Source organism: Cottoperca gobio, chromosome 15 (genome assembly GCF_900634415.1).
Source record: "Cottoperca gobio chromosome 15, fCotGob3.1, whole genome shotgun sequence".
Taxonomy (NCBI): Eukaryota; Metazoa; Chordata; class Actinopteri; order Perciformes; family Bovichtidae; genus Cottoperca; species Cottoperca gobio.
In genome coordinates, this window is record NC_041369.1 from 7,465,750 (window position 1) to 7,485,382 (window position 19,633).

At 42.6% G+C, this 19,633-nt stretch overlaps 2 protein-coding genes across 4 annotated transcripts in view; one reads left to right on the forward strand and one right to left on the reverse strand.

The window, feature by feature from the left end:
* cdh23 (cadherin-related 23) overlaps window positions 1-19,633 on the reverse strand; it is a 165,622-nt gene that overhangs the window by 37,541 nt on the left and 108,448 nt on the right. Inside the window, exons 16-30 of the mRNA XM_029449357.1 lie at window positions 18,818-19,055; window positions 16,825-16,930; window positions 16,144-16,271; window positions 11,243-11,315; window positions 10,215-10,331; window positions 9,746-9,858; window positions 9,437-9,544; window positions 7,353-7,542; window positions 6,834-6,979; window positions 6,474-6,693; window positions 5,817-5,969; window positions 5,462-5,575; window positions 4,648-4,796; window positions 756-820; window positions 173-314 (exon numbers count right to left, since the gene is read on the reverse strand). Of these exons, the coding sequence (XP_029305217.1) occupies window positions 173-314; window positions 756-820; window positions 4,648-4,796; window positions 5,462-5,575; window positions 5,817-5,969; window positions 6,474-6,693; window positions 6,834-6,979; window positions 7,353-7,542; window positions 9,437-9,544; window positions 9,746-9,858; window positions 10,215-10,331; window positions 11,243-11,315; window positions 16,144-16,271; window positions 16,825-16,930; window positions 18,818-19,055 (2,062 nt within the window). The remainder of the gene's footprint in view (window positions 1-172; window positions 315-755; window positions 821-4,647; window positions 4,797-5,461; window positions 5,576-5,816; window positions 5,970-6,473; window positions 6,694-6,833; window positions 6,980-7,352; window positions 7,543-9,436; window positions 9,545-9,745; window positions 9,859-10,214; window positions 10,332-11,242; window positions 11,316-16,143; window positions 16,272-16,824; window positions 16,931-18,817; window positions 19,056-19,633) is intronic.
* LOC115019776 (uncharacterized protein C10orf105-like) lies at window positions 2,106-4,588 on the forward strand. Of its 3 annotated transcripts, none has more exons than XM_029449361.1 (2): window positions 2,106-2,212; window positions 3,715-4,588. In XM_029449361.1, the coding sequence occupies exon 2, from the start codon at window positions 3,727-3,729 to the stop codon at window positions 4,225-4,227; it is 501 nt and encodes a 166-aa protein (XP_029305221.1). In that variant the 5' UTR covers window positions 2,106-2,212; window positions 3,715-3,726; the 3' UTR covers window positions 4,228-4,588. The 3 variants fall into 3 exon arrangements, with proteins under 3 accessions (XP_029305221.1, XP_029305219.1, XP_029305222.1); XM_029449359.1 differs by having other exon boundaries at window positions 2,125-2,237; XM_029449362.1 differs by having other exon boundaries at window positions 2,125-2,218.

Below are 19,633 nucleotides of genomic sequence, written 5' to 3' on the forward strand. Positions count from 1 at the left end.
GTGCATCAGAAGTTATACTAACACGAGTGCAAAATAGAATATCAATAAGAGTAAAATACATTTGGTAAAAAGTAAAAAGAACAAACTACTTCTACATAAGTTATGCTACACGAGACTTGCACATTTTACAGCATCTTCCCCATCCCTCTCCAGCTACCCTCCTCTTCCTCACCCTCACGGAGCTCCTCATGCTGCCCTCGTCACTGTTGTAGGCCTCCACTTCCAACACATGGGAGCTGCTGGTTTCTCTGTCCAGCGCCCTCAGGCCTCTTGTCACCAGCCCCGTCTGTCTGTCAATGCTGAACAGATTGTTGCTGTTCCCTGCATGCACACACACACACACACACACACACACACACACACACACACATACACACACACACACACACACACACACACACACACACACACACACACACACACACACGCACACACACACAAACAGAGAGAGAAAGGGAATGTGAGACAGAGCAAGATAAATGCACATTTTTGCAAAACAGGTTAAAGAGGCCATTGGGTGAGATAATATAAGTTGCTTCCAATGCAAATTCAATAACTGGTATTTTCACAGAATTTTGCCACAAAAAATCAATAACATTCTGGAAACTTTTCTTGTTTGCACCCATTTTGAACAACTGGATTAACAAAACTATCAAAATACATTTATTGAGTCAAACTAGTGGGAGCTTGTTGGGACATAGAACACAGAACATGTGTGAAGGCCATCTGGGAGGAAAATCAAAGTACAGCAACACTTACCAGTGAGGATCCTGTACAGAACGCTGCCATTCTCGCCCTGGTCTGCATCCGTAGCTTGAACCTGTATACACAAACACAAGCAGACAGTCTGTACTTACATACAAGAACTTAATCGGGACACCAAACACAAAACACCCGGCTACTCAACAAGGTACAGCATTAGCAGAAATCCTCATTTCGAACTGTTACTATTACAATGTTTTTTCACTTTTCAGATTGACAATGGAGGTTGCAAACATGTGCATACCCTTAAGAGAGAATTGAGTAGTTGGATTGTGTTGCTCAGTTTTCGGTGCTTATCCCCATAAAGTCATTCAAAATAGACTCTTACTTTTTATCGATTCAATGGTTTCTACAAACAGACGGACAAATTCAGTTGCTACAACAACCCCAACATGGCTTGGCAGTAGGTCTATAATGGCAGAACTCTCTCTCTGTCACAGCCAGCAGCAGCCAAAAAGCCCAAACCCAGTGCAGACAGCACGGCTCCACAGCGTACGCAGATAAATAGTGGAGCATACTGGGCTGCTGGTGAATGGGCCATGTCATAAGACTGACTTCTGAATCCAGAGAGGCACAGAGCCGCTGGCACTGGATGAGGCTGACTTCATGTCACACCCTGCTCCTCTGCGGATGTGTCAAACCCTGTGGATCCACAAAGATCCACAAAGTGCATATTCAATGGCATACAGAGACACACACTCAGAGACACTCAAGCACAGGTACGCACACACACACACACACACACACACACACACACACACACACACACACACACACACACACACACACACACACACACACACACACACACACACACAGACACACACACACACACACACACACACACACACACACACACACACACACACATACTTTCTCACAGTCCCTCTCTCTCTTGCCCTGCGTCTCCTCCTATGCTCTCTCTCGCTCTCCCTGTGAAGAGGGGCCCAACTTCAGTCTCATTAGCTTTATAAAGAGATGTAGAGAGAAGAGGAGAAAAGAGGAGGAGAGGGGAGGGGGAGACGGGAGAAAAAAGAGGCTGGGGGGTCAGATTGGGGAGTGATGAATAGGGTATTACACAGCGGACTGCACCACTTAGGCCATAAAAGGGGGTGTATAAAGTGTAAGACGACGTTGCAGAGCCAGATGTTGTAAGTGTAAGCATGTGGAGTATAAGCACTGAGAGATTATTCACTAAGCCTCTGCATGGCTGAGGAAACACAGTATTGTTTTAGGCTCCCTGGGATTAAAACAACAGTGAGATATTTCTCCCCGTTACCCACATTTTACCCCCTTTTCCTTCTTGTTGCCCTCTTCCTCCCCAGCGTTTTCCCCTCTGTCTCTGGGAAAGCAGCAGTTTAAGGGGGGAAAACAAGTGCGTGGAGCCAAGAAACAGGTCTGACCTCAGTTACTGGAACTAAGCAAGGTGCTGTTTTAAAGAGTCTCTAAAGTGAGGGTGTGAGTATACATTTTTGGTGGGTTTTATTCTAAATAACTTAAGGTTCAGTCTGAAGAAGAAATGTTTATTACTTAGCATTTTAGAGGTAAACATAACACTCAATTCTTTCAAGTCTTAAACTCCCAAGACTACTAACAATCTGATTAATATCTCTTACACCAAGTATTTCACGTCTGCTGTGGAGTCTTTTGGAATGAAACTTGTAAAATCCGCATTTCAACATGCGAGCTGCTTGACATGTGCTTGAGAGTATGAGGAGACTGTTTGATTAATTAGGATTTATCTGGAAGGTAGATTTGAATATTAGCGAACATTTGTTACTCTATAACCACTTTATATTTTCCGTTCTCTGTGTAGATAATACAGAGTAGATATGGTGAAAAATACCATCAGAGAGCAATCAAGATACAATTAAAGTTAAAAAAAGAGAGAAAAAGAAAGAATTTGCAAGTATGCTAGTAAGAAATTAACTTTACAAACTTTACAAACTTTACAAACGTGACATGGTTATACAAAGTGTGCTAGTAGAAGAGTTAAGAAAGGAGTTTGACTACAAAACTAGCTGAGCAGTCAGATCTGGAGGAGCAACAATGTGGGGCGATAGAGAGGGAGAGCACCTCATAGCTAATCTGCCAAGCTTAAGAGCAGTTTGCCCAATCACGAATATGTGCAGCACCATCTACAGTTTGTGTGGGTGAGGAAGAACATTTGTCTTTGAATAGATGTGTGTATGTGTGTGTGTGTGTGTGCATATGTGCCATATGTGCTTGGAGGCGCTGACTAATGAACTGACTCTCTAACGAGCCATCCTGCTCCACTGGCCTTTTCACAGCTTTCCTGGCATTTGGTCTTAAAAATAATTTCACGTCCCAATGTGTTTCCCTTAAACCGATAAGCCATGCTTTGTCTCCGCTGAATTAAGGACGATGACATTTACAAATGTTACTATGCTGAAGATGGGGGTGCACAGAATGAAACAGGGGGGGGTTGATAATTGGAGACTGGGGTAGTAGAGGTGGGTGCTTTGCATTTTACAAGGGGCATTTTAATAAACCCAATTTGTTTTACATCGAAGAAAGCCTGTCAAGCATTGACTGTTTTGTAGTCCTTGATTTAATAGCTACATAATTGCCGTAAATGCCAAACACTCACCGCATGTGCAGGCAGGCATATCTTTATATATTTGTGTATGTATGTGTGTGTATGTTTATCATAAGCCCTTGAGTGTATGATCCTAATAAAGTGAAAATAAACCTACTCAGCTTGGTTAGGCTTGGCTAGTGACGCAAAGAACTGCCGTGGCACTTTGACAAAGGCTGCACAAACACAAACACACACACACACACACACATGCTTACACACACACACACACACACACACACACACACACACACACACAGTCATAGCAACATAAACAAGCAGACGAATGACAAATACACACACAACCTCCTGACATCGACCTCCAATCTGATGTTGTTATTTTCTCCATCCAGAGCCAAGACAACATGAACACCACTGAACCAGGCTCCAACTTCACTTTTACGTCCAACACAGAAAATGTCATTCTGTCCAGCCTGACGACCACCACCACCATCTCTCCCACCACCTCACAGCCTCCATCCTATTCCTCAGACATCCACGACCCAGAATTCACCATCATGGTGGTGCTGGGATTATCACTGCTGCTGGCAGGGGTAGCCGCCTTCCTGGCGGTGTGCCGGCCCTCGGAACAGGACGGGGACTCGGAGGCGAGCTGCGGCCCAGGAGAGAGTTTGACCCGTGGAAGAAGTCGGTCCACTGAGCCGCAGCTCAAGGTGTGGAAGAGGCTGGGATCATATCGCCGTTCATACAACATTTCCTTCAGACGACCGCCCCAACGCAGGCCGCACGAGCGCGAGAGCTCACACACAGCCAGGTCTCCAGCCCGACAGACAACACAGCCAGAAGCCAGTGTGGAGCCCCATCTCACTATGCCTTGTCTATTTGACTATGTCACTGAAATCTGATTCGAGGGCCGGCTGAGGGCTGACTGACTATCTTATGGCTGGTGCTACGAACATCACGATACCATGATACCAGGTGTGGGTGAAGAGTACAGGAAGATAATGTTAATTATGTTTATCTGTTTAAACATTATTTGAATGCTAGGTGGATGAGGTTTGCAACAAAACAAAAGTGCTTAACATTTCTGATCATTTCATCCTTTATAGCAGATAATGTTTGTTGGCATAGATTTCTTTTTTTTCCTTCAGCACAGCTCTGCAGTATGTGTAGAAATGCAACCAGAGCCAAAAAGGAGACCACTCTGACTGATTCTTTGTGTTTTATGATTTTTACGATATGAAATAAAATGACATTTAAGTTTCACTGCTGAAAGTGCAGTTCTTTTTACTAGATGTGTTTAGCGGTGTTTGTGTGTTTTCTACCTGGAGGATGCTGGTTCCTCGGGGCACGCTCTCCAGTATGCTGGTCTCATAGCTGTTCTGTAGGAAGATGGGTCTGTTGTCGTTAACATCCTGCACCTCAACAAATACAGTGGCTGTGCCTGTCCTACGGCTGCCCGCTGGACCGTTGTCTATGTGCAGAAGCAGACACATTCACAAACGCATCAGTTGCAATCATTCAAGTTAATGTTAATTTTAGGGGGTCGACGCCAGGACAACGGAAATAGACTTGTCTTTCATTTCATGGCTGTACATCTCACAGGCTAAGGCCATAAATAAATCATTACAACATATATACAAAATGGAACTGGCTCTGTATTAACATGTTACCTTTAATGATCCATATTTCCTCAGAAAATAAAGCAGAAAGCAAAAATAGCTTGTTATAAAGAGGCAAGACTGCAACATTGTTGGCTCATCAAAACTTGGGTCATTTGTTCGGCTGCTTGTGAATTAAAACAATACTTGTTATCCTGTTCTCTTGCACAGTTTTACATTATCTCTGCCTCTTCCCCCCTCTCTTGTGTCGCTGGCCCCCTCAGCAGATAAGCCACCCTGACTCAATGGTTTCCAAAACAGGAAAACCTCAGAGTTTTTGTTCTTTCTTTTCAAACAGGAACAAAGGCAGTTGAGCAATAGACTGAAATCACTGCACATGTGCATGCGTTGCTATTTTTTTTCATCATAGTTATACAAAAGTAAAGAGGGGCAGCTTAGAAGATCAAAAACAAAACAAGGTGGAAAACAAGTCCTGGTCATAACACATACAAACACAGAATGTGTAAAAATGACATACCTATAGCTTCTACAACCAGAGTGTACGCTGCCTGGTTCTCTCTATCCAGGCCAACCACTGTCCTAACAACTCCATCTCTGAAGCCCACGCTGAACTTGCCATCCTGATTACCACCTTAAAAAAACAAAAACACAAACACATTTCCAAATTAAACTACAGAAGATTAGTGCCCATTCACATACATACAGTGCAGCTATAATAGTAGAAGAAGCATGCAAGGGGAGCTCACCTTACACACAAACTCACACAGAGACGGATGGATGGACAAAGGTACTGTACGTGCACATAGTCCCCATAACTGTACAACACTGTAGCCCACAGACACACAAAAACAACTCCCACTGTGACCTCTGACCTGTGATGAAGTAGCTAAGTTCGGCGTTGAGGCCAGCGTCGTTGTCAGAGCAGCTGAGGCGTGCTACAATGTGGTCTCTAGGGACACTCTCCTTCAGGGAAACATTGTACACGCGAGGGTTGAAGGTGGGCGTCTCATCATTTACATCCAGAACTGACCCACGCACACAAACACACAGACAGAAAGACATGAGGACACACAGATAGATGCACATGAGGACACATAAGGCAGCTGGGTGGTGCAGTGAGTAGAAAGTAGAAAGAGGATTTAGAGTCTATTAAAACTTCAGAGTTTCTTTTGCAGCTCGGGGTATGCTGGACCTCCCTGTGGAAAGAATACCACTACAATTTCACAATAGTTTGATGCTTCTGACTCATTTGAGATAATGCGTAAAAGCCTTTTTTTTATATTTTACATTCCTTTTTTTCTTTCCTGATAGATTCTTCACTTCCTACCAGCAGGTGGTAGCGTCATTCTCAGCAGATTCCTGAGAAGTCAGTGGTTAACTATCCGTCATGATGAAGTAACTCTTCACGTCATGCAGAATGCAATTACACCGTGGCTCGGCAGTTTCGCGTGTAGGGTAATTTCAGAGAGAGCGAAAGGGAATTCAAACCCAGCTTCTCATCATCATCAGCCACATTTACAAGCTCTTACCTGTGACAGTGAGGGTTGAAGTGGAGGTGCGAGGGAACCTTCCTGCATCAAATGCAATAATTCTCAAGTGGTACTGTCCAATCTGCTCACGGTCAAGGACTGCCATGGATGTGAGAACGCCAGTGGAAGTGTTCAGGTAGAAGTCGAGTTGAGGCATTCCCATCTGTAACGCCATTGTAATCAATCCGTTCTTATCCTCATCTGGGTCCTCCACCTGGACCTGAAGCAGAAAGATACAGAGGAAGGGAGCGAAAGAACACAGAAGGTTACTGAAAAAGTAAATCATAGATAGTAAAAAGAGAGAGATATATTAAATATTATATTAATTCCATCATACACGGATATAATCTTATATTTTACCCTAAAAACTGAGGATCCAATGGGGAGTCCCTCTGGCACTTCAGCCACAAAGGGCAGGTTGAAGAAGGTTGGGTCGTTGTCATTGAGATCCAGCAGGTTGACAATCACAGTGGTGCTCGCTGATGCATGCAGTGGAGGTGTACCACCTAAAGAGGGCGCCAGAGAACACACAAAGACACACACACACACACACACACACACACACACACACACACATACACACACACACACACACACACACACACACACACACACACACACACAACACCCCACATCTCACGGTCAAAGGGGTTTATTAGCCACAGTAAAAGTTTCATGGTCAACATAAAACTTGAGGAATGAGGCTTGAAGAAAGAGGCTAATCGGTCAGAATTGAAAGCTCTCTGCTGAGAATGATATAGAGCTATTTAAGCTTACTTACAGATGGTTTAGGTGTTTCATGAGACGGGCAAATTTACACAGTGAAAGGCAAATACGAGTACAAACGGACATCCCACCACTCACATACACACTACTCACGGTCAACAGCTGAGATGATAATAGTCCTCATGAGTACTGTGTCCCTGGGGTTGGAGCTTTCCCTGTCCAGAGTTACCCCACTGGTGCGGATCTTCCCCGTACTGCTGTTGATAGTGTAGAAGGGGTTTTCCGGACTGATACTGTACCTCACGGTCCCATTTTGCCCGTTGTCGGGGTCAACTGCCAACACCTGGACAAGGGAGAGACAGGAAAAACCTTTCTGAATTATCTTTTTGGCCTGCATTTTTAATAACCCCCCGACAAAGTGGTATGTTTCCCAGACCCTGTATATAAGACTTCTCAAGATACACATCCAAGTGTAGTCCAGAGGAGAACTTAAAGGTACTGTGACAGGAAGAATTTAAAATGTCAGGAGAAAAGAGGGGAGGAATGAGGAAGTAAGGTAATGGTAATGGCTATAGTAATAAGAACCTCCCCATCCCTACCCCAGAGCATCTCCACACACACACAACACTTTCCAACTGTTCTGACAGATCAGTCAGCGGAAAGAAAAATGGTAACGTCACTTTTCTGACACAAAGTGGCGATGGGTGATGAATGCATGAAGCCGGGAGCCCGCCTAAAACACTGGCTGATTCTTAAAGAGCTGATCAATTATTCAGTGCACTGACTAAAAATGCTAGAAACTGGTTAATTGGTCATTAGAGGAACAAAGGTTTTGCAGGTATTTAATTATTAAGGGGACATGGTAGGCAGGCATTTCAGAGTCGTATTGATCAGCAACTGCGCAGACAAAGGTAGGTGATATAAGATGTGGGGAAGTGTCGAGTCGGGGCCAGTTGATCTAATCAATTCTGGCCTGAGCAGAGCACATTAAAAGATGATGAGCAAATATATTAGCCTTGTCTATTGAACTGTAGCCCCGGCCCGACTTCAGAGTGGCAGAAAAGACTGTTTTGAAATGAGATATTAGAAGGCTGACTGTATGTGTGTAGGTGCTGAATGTAAATCCTGCAGTCGTGATGGTGGGGCGCTCGGAGATTTAAGGTGGGATGATCCTTGCACTGGGCACAGCAACCAAATTCATCGGCTCGTTGGACACCTCCAGGAGGACGCAGCAGGTGGCTGTCTTGTCACCATGGAAACACTGGTTGGGCCAGGGCTACGTTGGGGCCAATTACAGGACTGTAAGCCTGGGTGGTCGAGTTTATTGAAAAATGGTCAGAGGGGCAACAGTGTCTGTCCGCTGAGCACAGAGAGTCACATACAGTATGCAATGCATCACTGGATGTACCATGAATGAACTCAGCTGACGAACAGCTACAAGAGAGCAGGAATAAGTGGAAAATGTAGCAACGTTTTAGCAGCGCAACACTTGTATCTTTCATTTCACTTTCTTCACCGTTTCTCCATCCTCGCTCTGCAAGACGGGCTCTAGCTTTCTTTTCTGTCTAGCAGCTGAATAATTTGCTATGCGTATGACTGCAGGCTACATTTTAATTAGCAATCGGACTCCCTTAATTACACTCACTGACGCCTCTTTAATTAATGGACAATCAGGGCTTAATTAACAACAACACATTGCCAAAGACACCAGCAGGACAATGAGAGAGTTTGGGGTAATATTAGAGTGTTTACTTTGTGATGACCTACGCAGTGATGGCAATTTGTCCATCGATAATGAAGGACTATGCATGCAGATGCATCTGTTGTCCATGTACAGTATGCCTTTAACGACCTTCCAATGTTCAAACTTCACACTTTGATCACTCTGTTCTGAAACAAAGATTTTGTTTTATTAAAACATCTCTTTTGGCTAACTCAGACTTGCAAACAGAACAATCAAATTAAACCACAGACTAAACTAATGAAACCAAAACAGAAAGAAACACCACTCGATGGTACTGCTGTTCTCCCTACATCACACTTGAGTACAAAAGGTCGAGGCCAACTTTTCAAGAGATTCATTCGTAATGCTTCAGCCATCATCTATCCTACTCGGAATACAACACATGCTGAGAATTATCATTCCACGTGTTCATCTCTGCTGCTCACATCAACATATCGTTACCTTCAGCTCATCGAGCAGGTAAAGTTTACCAAGTAGGGCTTGTTGTACTCACAGAGATAACATCCGTGTTGATTGGACTCATCTCCACTACGTTGGTATGGTATGGCTCTTCACTCCACACAGGGGCATTGTCATTGATGTCCAGGATGGTGATATTCACCTAAACAAAGTGGGAGTGAGTTTCTGATGTCAGTCCTATAAGAAGACCTTTGATCATCGTGGCTTACAAGCCAAAATGTCAGGGTGCAAAATATGCGTAGATTAGTATATCATTTTATCCCAAGTGATCATTGATTAAACATGTTGAGTAAATTGGTTTGTTCTGCAAAATGTACGTAGGATCAGAAAGATGATTGGTTACCGTAGCGATGCCCGTCTTCTGCTGAGGGCCCACACCTCCATCCACAGCTCTGACGATCAGGATGTACTCTGACTTCAGCTCTCGGTCCAGCAGAGCTGTGGTGGTGATCTCTCCTGAAGCACACATGGAATCAGATCAGAACAGTTTTTTAAAATGTCACAACCATGACACCTGAGTGAAGGCCAGATATGTTATTACAAAGCAAATCTCGTCTTCTGTCAGCATGGTTTTAGTTCAAAGTCACAATAAACCCAGCCACAATGTTCATTCAAGCAAAGAGCCTAATAAGGACACAACAAAGTGTATTGCAGACACAGATCTTAATAAGCACAGATGTGTAACATTCATTTTCAATCTAAATTCTAATTTGAAATGAAAACTGGAATCAAATCCCAGAAATCTGTATCAATTACAAACATCCTTTCAGAAAATACACACACTTGTACATGCGAGCACACAACACACACACCTGAGCGCGAGTTGAGACGGAACTGAGAGGAGCCCTCCAGGGAGTAGATGAGTGAGGCCTGACCAAACTCCCGCGAGGCGTCCAAATCAGTAGCATTCACAAGCAGCACTGTCGCCCCTGTGGAGGAGAGGGGGGGGGATGAAGGGAGTGAAACATGAAGAAAGTTACAACTCAAGGAGTGGGAGAAAGAAGGGGAAAAAGTGAAGAAGAGAAAATATGTGAAGTCTAGCTGCAGAGACAAACTGAAATGGCATTCAGAGAACTAATTTCTTCACCGCCCCCATCCACGGCTCAACTCATGGCATGGCAGTGAGTGGGTTTATGGATTAGTGGATTATTGGCTTGTTTGGCTCAGCCTATATACTTGGCACAGGCCTGATCAATACCCAGGCAGACAGGGGAATGAGAGGGCCAGCCAGTGCCGCAGGGCTAGCCCTGAGCTCAGCCTTGCAGCACAAGCCTTAGGCCCCCAGCTCAGGGCCAAGCACTTTAGCCATAGTCCCCTAAACCTCAGCCCTGGCCCTCGCCACTCAGCTATGTGCTCCTTTAAAGCGGGTCCGAGGAACAAAAAGTGGCCTGCGTCTGCTGGAGCTCAGGGAGAGAAAGGGGCGGTCAAACATCTCATTTCCCTCTAGCGACTAGAAACTAATCTATTGTCTGGGATAAAAGAGTCTTCTGAATGCATGCATGACAATGAAGCCAGTGATTTTGCCTTGAATAGTCAATATCCTGCATTCTGACTGAGCATTTAAAAAACATTATGCATAATCATAACATATAAGATAGTAGAAAAGGAGGCCAGAGGAAGCATATCAAATAAAACATAAAAAAGACATGCCCCCAAGAGGTATGCAGAGCTATTTGTTGAATATGCTAATAGTAAGGCAATTCAAATAAGAGGTGACTGTATGTGCTACCCATGGTGTTTGAGTTGTTTGGAGTGTTTAAGTGCTGTGTTGGTCGTGCACCAGAAAAAGCATTCTAGCAACTAAACTGCAACCCCAAATGTATACTGTAAAATGACTCACCGGCAATAATGTTCTCTGGGATTTTGACGATGTAGGACGGCTTGCTGAACTCCGGTGGGTTGTCATTTTCATCCTGGAGGAGGTATAAACATCAACAACAGCTCAAATCAATGCAGCAGAACAATGAGAAAATGACAATTTACAACAAAACAAAAGCTGCCATCACACATTAGCAATGACATTAACATATTTGGGAATTAAGACATTGAGAAGAACATAATGCTTTTAATAGTAAAACTGTAGTAGTAAGAGTCCATGGACCATTTTGATTTATAGCCTTAAACTGTGCATTGTGGTTAATCGCATTAACTGCTTTAGAAGTGCAGGAGTGAGAAAAATTGGAGCTGGGCAAGAAGTGGAAAAATGCAAAAGCTGAGGTAGATATTACAAAGAAGACACATTTGCAATAAAAATCATGTTATTAATGGCATTAGCTAAAACAACAGGGCAATCAAGAGCCGTAATTTGACAGGAATGAATGACTACAACATGGATCAGCATCCACTGTCGCACCATCTTTCTCAGAGCATTTATATATTTCTCTCAACGTCCCACTTGCCGGATTAGACTCTTTCACACCAACTCATCCAGTTGTGTGGCAGAGAGACTCCCCACTGCGTGAGCTGCTGAGAAATGTTAACACTTTAACAACAGTCACTGGCACCATTATCTATCGGGGCTCTGTGTTACACTGGTGTAAAGCATTGTGTGTGTGTGATGCTGCCAGCCACTGATAAACCCCTGTGGTGTGAGTCACGACACTGCTGAGGACAGAGAGAGAGCGACATCGAAGGAATATAGAATCTCTCCCTGTTGGTTTTTGCATTCCAGGCACAGATTCCCTCATTCTTTTACACAATATTTCTCCCTCATGTAGGATGTGTATAGATATTGCGTACTGTCCTTGCATAGAATATTCAAGAATATTCCAGCTGGATTCATCCATTCAACTCTGTCATTTCTTCTTTTATTACTAAAAGTTACTTGTATAATAGATGTCCGTCAGGGGAAATGAGCTTAAGAGCCAGTAGAGATACTGTTTATGAGTTCTGGTTGCTCATTATATTTTTACTGCTGTATTTAGTATCTTAGCAAAGATCAACATTCATGTTTGCTACTTAAAAAACAGAAAAATACAGACAAAAAGATGTAAAAGATATCACCTGGCATAGTCTGTTGTACAGAATAGTCAGCCGTACATGATGCAAACAACATTTACATTACAAATGCTTTTGAAGAATTCCATCAGGACTTTCTTGAAAATGCAGAGAAAGAACAAAAAAATACGTATTATACGTAAATACGTTAAATATCTTCCACTGTGGGCAAGACTTCTTCTAATGCCTTAAAACTATAGGCATTAATAAGACTGACAGAGGAAGCAAAATCAGCTAATAGTGAGGTATGAGATAATTAACTGCATACAGTATTGTAGGACAGCAAAAAAAACATGGTTGAACATGTCTCATTGGGTAACAGAAACATGTTATATTATATTATATTATAACTTGCTATAAAACGGAGGTATCATTTGTTGGATCAAATGAGAATTGAAAAGTTGTGAACGCAAACAAAACATCTCGCTTCAGTCGTGTTGAGCAGGCGGACAAGATCTCCTCACAGTGTTTAAGTTAGTAAAAGCGACACAGAAAACCTGCATACAGATCTGTAATCAGACGTGGATCACAGGATGTTTGCACTGCCTTAGATTGTGTAGCAAACATGGAAATGCATTCAGATGAAACTATGTAACAGGAGACTGCAAGTGCAGGACATCATGACATCTTTTATACATGAAGAAAAGACAAATGGCACATAACATTTACAAAAGCAAAAGAATTGAACAGCTGCAATATCTTACAGAATTAGGACCCAGAACATTTTACAGACTACTTATTGTTTTCAAGTCTTTAATACATTAGAACATCTCTGATGCACTGCTTGTACCAGCAGACGGCTGTGACTTTATCCAGTGCCTTAAAATAAAACATTTAGCGATAAGACTGACAAAAGAAACGGAACTGGAAGCTCAGATAGCTGCACAGAATGTGATAAAACTGCAAACAAAGCTGTAGTCAGACATGGATCAAAGGATACTTAAAATAATTCAGACAAAGAGGAAATACTGAAATCCAATATGTAAGTCAGGGGTCGGGTACCTTTTCGGCTGGGAGAGCCATAAAAGCCAAATATGTTTTAATGTATTTCCTTGAGAGCCATATATTTAATCAATTACAACTTTATGCGTGCATCTTTTAAGTATAACATGTCTCTGAGTACTAATAGCAGTATCGGTGTTTCATTGAGCAGGTAAACGCTTATGTTATGTATCTCATTCATGTGCACGTTTCAGTGTTTACTGCACGGGTGTCAAACTCAAGGCAATTATATCCGGCTGCGAGAAAATATCATGTCTAATATAACTGGCCCGCCGGTTTTGGTAATTAAATCAATGCATGGCACAACCACGGAACCACATATTTGAGGAAGTATCTAAATGTGTGAATGAAATTAATGTTTTTGGAAAGCAAAAGGAAACACACCACAGATCTCTGGGAGATGTGAGCTGGCTTGTTTGTGCGACACAACGAAGCATCGCACTGTTAAACCTGCAGCTTCAGGGCCGTGTGATCACAAACATGTATGATGCCAAGCTGCCTGTGGGACTCAGATGCAGAAGGAAACTTTGGTCACTGCGTGTTTCCAAACACTGCCCATTCTGCTGATGAACTCAGCGCATTTGCCGACTTTGCAGCTCCGTTTGCAGTAAATATGCTTAAATATGTTCCATATCTTTTTGCACTTTATCCAATATGTGTATCCTGTTCAATAAATGTGGACCGTGTTTGGCCCTCGACGTAGTCCTAGTTTTTAATGTTGGCCCTCTGTGATTGAGTTTGACACCCCTGGTGTACTGCTTGCTTTGCGCAGTTTCTCCTCTGCTGTTTCGCGGAAGGGCAGGGCTCCACCCCCTACGCACAGTCACACGCACACACATACACACACACACCCCCGTGTGTAAGTGTGTGCGGTGTGCAGTCAGACAGAGTGGAGGAAAGGAGAGGGGAGAACTAAAAACAAATCCGCTGCTAAATGTTTTACTTTAAAATGACACAGTATAATTATTTATTACTTGTTAATGTTTAAACATGTCAGCTCAAAGTTGTCTGCGAGCCATATCGCGTCATTGAAAGAGCCATATATGGCTCGCGAGCCACAGGTTCCCTACCCCTGATGTAAGTGATGTTGAAGACATGTGAACCAATCCACCATGAGCCACCTGTCATACACCGGTATCAACGTTTAGATAAATACAAATCAGCTTATTTTTCATTCCCTACACATGATATAACAGCTCCATAAGTTCCTTCCCCAAGTCTCGGCCTCACAAATTCTTTACAGTCACATCTGCGGGGAACTGAAATGAGAAGATTTCTGTAAAAGTTTGGAGATTGCACCTTTGAACGTGGGGAGACTGTGAGGATTTTTTCACAGGGTGTGTCTGCTGCAGTGCCAAGAGAGTCATTAAATACTTTCTGTAAAAAGTGGTACGCTTGAAGATATATTAAAAAAGTGTAAATTAGAAAGATTCTCAGCAAAGACGAAGAGCCACCAACAAACAAGTTTTTAACTATTTAAGTACCTGGAACCAAAAAATACGTAGGACACCAAGGAAATATGCAGAAGAGCTTTATAAACTTTATATTAACTTACAGCTTTTACAATATAGATACAAAATAGATGGACAACAGAAATTTGCCGTAGATATCATTGTATATAAGGAATATATTACAACTCAAGTTGGAGGTGGATAGATAAAAAGGGATCAATTGGCATCCTTTACAGTGCAAGTGTAATAAAGCCTGAGAGCTACATTTACTGATTTGGAAAAAGGTTCATCTAGTGACTGTTTGCGGGGAAATCTTGTCCTCTGCAGGACCATTTGAAGACCATTTGCATACTGGTAATATCAAAGTATGTATAAAAGACTATGTATGTTTGGAAGTTTGGCTGTGCGTGTATCTATGAGGGTGAAAGACCCTTCGGCTGAACGTGTTGAACAATGACGATTAATGGCCTGACCTCAGTGACCTCTGTGAAAGAACTGGTGTGACACTGGACCGGCAGCTGAGGTCTAAGTCTGAAATTGTTTTTGTTTCTGAGAACATTAAACCAACCCCCTGATCCATGTCAATGACATTAAACATCAAATAACAGCTGCTTGTACATCAATATCAGCAAGGACACGGGAATGCTTTGAACCTACAGGGAAAGCTTGTCATCCTATTGGTGATGCTGTGCAATCATTACGAGCGTCCACATGTTTTACAGTTAAAGCAAGCCTTCTGAATAGTTGCTGTGTGTACAAATCAATGCATATAGTAAAACCTGACAGTCGGGTCATACACCTTTTCATCTGTGAGAATCTACAAGCATTCTTCAGCTGTATTTTCTGTCTTTAAACTGCGCATCAGGCATTTTAATGTGTTTTTAAACCTTTCAACTAACACAGCAGATGTTGTCATTTTTAATGAGGACAAAACACAAATATTTCTTGTTAAGGTGGGCTGTACTTTTGACCACAGCCTAGAGGAGGAGTTTCTAAGTTACAAAGTAGCAGCTTGTAATACATGCTCTCTCACAGCTTCAGTATGAATGCAGACTGCTAATGTTTATATTTGGGTAATGTCCATAAGCTGGAGGAAAGTGTTCTGCTGATGACAGAGATGTCTGAGAAACAAAGACTTGCTAGGTTCCGCTCTGTGCCCGCAGCTGCTGACTCCACATTTGGAAGAGACACCGCTACATGCGCGTTTAGGCGTGGTTGTGTATCATGACAGGGCAGTGAGGACAAGTTAGTGTTGTTTAACATTGTGTGTATTTTGCAGGGTTGTACTTACAATCACCTCCACTGTGACAGGGACGGTGCTGTTGAGGGCTGGGTTTCCCCCATCTTTAGCCATCACTGTCAAATAGACGATCCCATTGGGAACTTGCTCATAGTCCAGAGGCCTGGCCACACTGATCACTGATGGAAGGAGGAGAGAGGAGACAGGTGGGCTTTTATGCTCTTTGTGGGATCTGCACCAGCATCATCGTTTAGTTAAGTTATGGGTCAAATCACAAACAACAACCCAAAATTATACAAGCGTTGAACAATAAAATGTATACAGTAGCTTATTTCAATTTCTATAGATTGAATCACACTTTTAAATGTTCTTTTTAATTTCTGAAAAAATATATAATTATATACAGTATATGACTAATGATTAAACTATAGCACTAAACTTATTTTTAGTGGCGAACGACTCAGACCTTTCTCCACATTATTACAAGAAATATGATTTGTATAATGTTTCGTAAATAAACTTTTCTGATTTGGGATTTTATTTGTTAAATTACAGAACACGACAATTTGTGGAAAAACACATATTTTATTGGGGACCCACTCAAATAAGCACCTGCTGCCGGGGACTGAAAACATCACTGAGGTGTAGAAAATAAATAGTCTCAACATCCACAACATCCCTGCCAAGATCTATTATAGATTGTGTCTTCATGCTCCTAACAGGTGAGCGTACCTGCGTAGCCCTCCACCATGATGATGCTGAAATAATGGAGGAAGGCCGAGGCTGAAGTGATGGTGTATGTCAGGAAGTTGTTGGGTGGAGAATCCTCATCTGTAGCCTGTGGGTGGGCAGAGAGAAGACGTTTTGAGTGAGACGTGAAGACAATCAGTGTAACAGGACAGCTGCTGCAGTAGACAGCGCTAATGTTCATATGTATATGTTCGCACAGCAAGGGTGCATATGAGTCCGTGCATATGTGTGTAGCCAGGAAGCTGTCAGTCAGTGACGCCATGTTGTTGGACAGATTAAAGCTGATTCTGGCTATTAGTGGCGCGGGCGTCAATACTGGATGAACACCAACCGAGCCCAGACAAGCTAAGCAGGCAGAGGACAGATGAAACTATGCTTTGCAGGGCTAATCCACAACAACATCAACAACAATGATGACACCCCCTCATTATTCTCCAGTTGGCAGGAACTTAAACATGAGTCCTCCGGCTGTGAGGAGAGTCTACTGGGCCTCACTGGAATCATTAAAGGCTGGACAGGTTGTCAAAAACACTCACTTGTATCTCACCATAACAGGCGTATCTCTACTCTTTGATTTCATGCCAAATTGTTGAGTAAGCAATACCTTTCTTCCCCCACAACTTCCTAAACTGTGGCTTTTCTCTTCCAGACTGTCATCCTATATCACATTTCAACAAATAGTTTCATATCTGACGGTCGTTTACCACTCCAAGGTAAGAAGAGTTGGGGGGCAGCAAATCACATAGACGAGTGGCAAAGAAGTAAAGGAATAAGACGTGGAGAGAAAATGGATTTTCTTTTTTTGGTGTTAGAAAGCATAAGCACTATAGTAGGAGGCTTTTGTGTGCAAAAAGAATAAAGAAAACAGCCTCTCTTTGCTTTGTCTCTCAACACATCCTCTCCTTCTATCTATTCCAGCCGTTTTCCTCTTTACTCCTACTCTCTCTGTTTTCCTGAGTATACTGTGTATGTGTTTGTGTGTATGGTTCCAGGGCAAATCGCTGACACACAGACTTGTGCGACTGGCTTCCCTGTTCCTCTCGGGCGGCGTATTAATATCAGCAGCGTTTAAGGTTAGCTCAGACTAATCAAACACTGTGAGCCGAGCGTTGAGCCCAGTCATCAGCTCCACTCCCACAATGTAAAGACAAGCCGCCAAAGAGCACTGTGGCGGGGTAAGCCACTGCTGTACCCGCTGCCAGAAGGGACGTAATAGTCTTTCTCTCCAGGGCGCAATCAAAGGAAACGCTGAGCTATTAGTTACCATTGTTCCCGTGTACCTCTGCCTTTTGTGTGGCAGTGACTGATGGCCAATACACCAGGCTGACCTGTTCTTCTTGGATACAGTGCACACAAACACATGATTAAAGTAACACTGAAGAAACAAGTAAGAAAGAGCAGGAGGGCAGAAAGACCAAAGGCTTGTGAGTCTGATGACAGGTGGTATTTGTGTCGGGATGAGATCCTGTGTTGCAGGTGTGAAAGGCATCTTTGTGCAAGTGCACAGTTTGCTATCCATATTTATATGTGCATGTGTGTATCTTTTAAATGAACCGCACACTGATCCAATGTGACAATCTAAATATATTTTAGCAAAGAGCCAAAAAAACATTTAAAAAACTCAACAGCATTTTCTCTTTCCAGGAATTAAGGCTACTCAAGATAATCCACAGACCTTGATGTGAGGAGTTTTATGTAAGAACTACTTTCTTTCTACCGAACTTTGATTCAATAATAAAAAAACTTATTTTGGCTTAGAAATGTAGTAATTTATTGCAACTGCTGCAGCAACACTACACTACCATTATGAGTGTTCATTCTGCTTTTAAAATCATCAGTGATGGTTCCAGGTGTACGTTCATAGGGTATTTTACAGCAGCTATAAACAGGCCAGTTTTATTGTCTCGCAACAAGTGTGTACCTTTGGCCTCTGACTGTTTTAAAATTTTAGGTGCAGGATTTTAACACGTCTCACCCTGACTCGTGCCACCGGCTGGACGGCCTGTTCGTTCTCTCTTAGCGAGCCCACGTACGTCTCCTTCTGGAAGAGCGGCACGTTGTCGTTGATATCCAACACATTGAGACGGATCCTCCCTGTTGTCTCCTCCCCACCGCCGTCCCTCGCCAACACGGTCAGCGTGAAGCGCCGCATCAACTCATAATCCAGACTGGCCCGCAGAATGACCCAGCCCGTCTCATCGTCCAATGAAAACCTGCAAGACACAAACAAGAGGAAATTAGAGGTAGGTAACTACCAAGAAGTTGGTAAGATCTTTTTTCTCATTATAACTATAAACTAACTTATGTATTTCTTTAAGATTTATTTCCCATGCGCAATACCATAAGCACAATATAGTAAAATATTGAACAAGAAAAATCTAAAGCATTGTAGGTACTGTATAGATATCAGATGAAAAGTGTGCGTGTGGGACGGAGGTGCTCACTAATCTGTATTTGTTCTACTGTTGAGCTTTTTTAAAACTGTTTCAGCTCATAATGAGATGTACTGAATAGTTAATGGTTTATTTGAGCTTTAGTACAAAGCACATTACATCACAAGATGACTGTTCAGAATCGTGTCAGCCGTGTTAACTGAAGATAAAAACAGTTGCACTTGTAGATTTGATATATAGTTATCTTTTAACACAAAATAGGGTTCTATGTTGTAAATGTAGCATAAAAGTATATCATTATCTCATGTTTGCAGCAAGACACTGACATTGAATATACTTTGCTAAACAAATACAACATATGACCAAATAAACAGAACAAAAATACATGAAGATGAGCA

What these genes read in the sequence shown, in the direction of transcription:
- LOC115019776 (XM_029449361.1), top strand. Translation starts at nt 3,727, where the DNA reads ATGAACACCACTGAACCAGGCTCCAACTTCACTTTTACGTCCAACACA.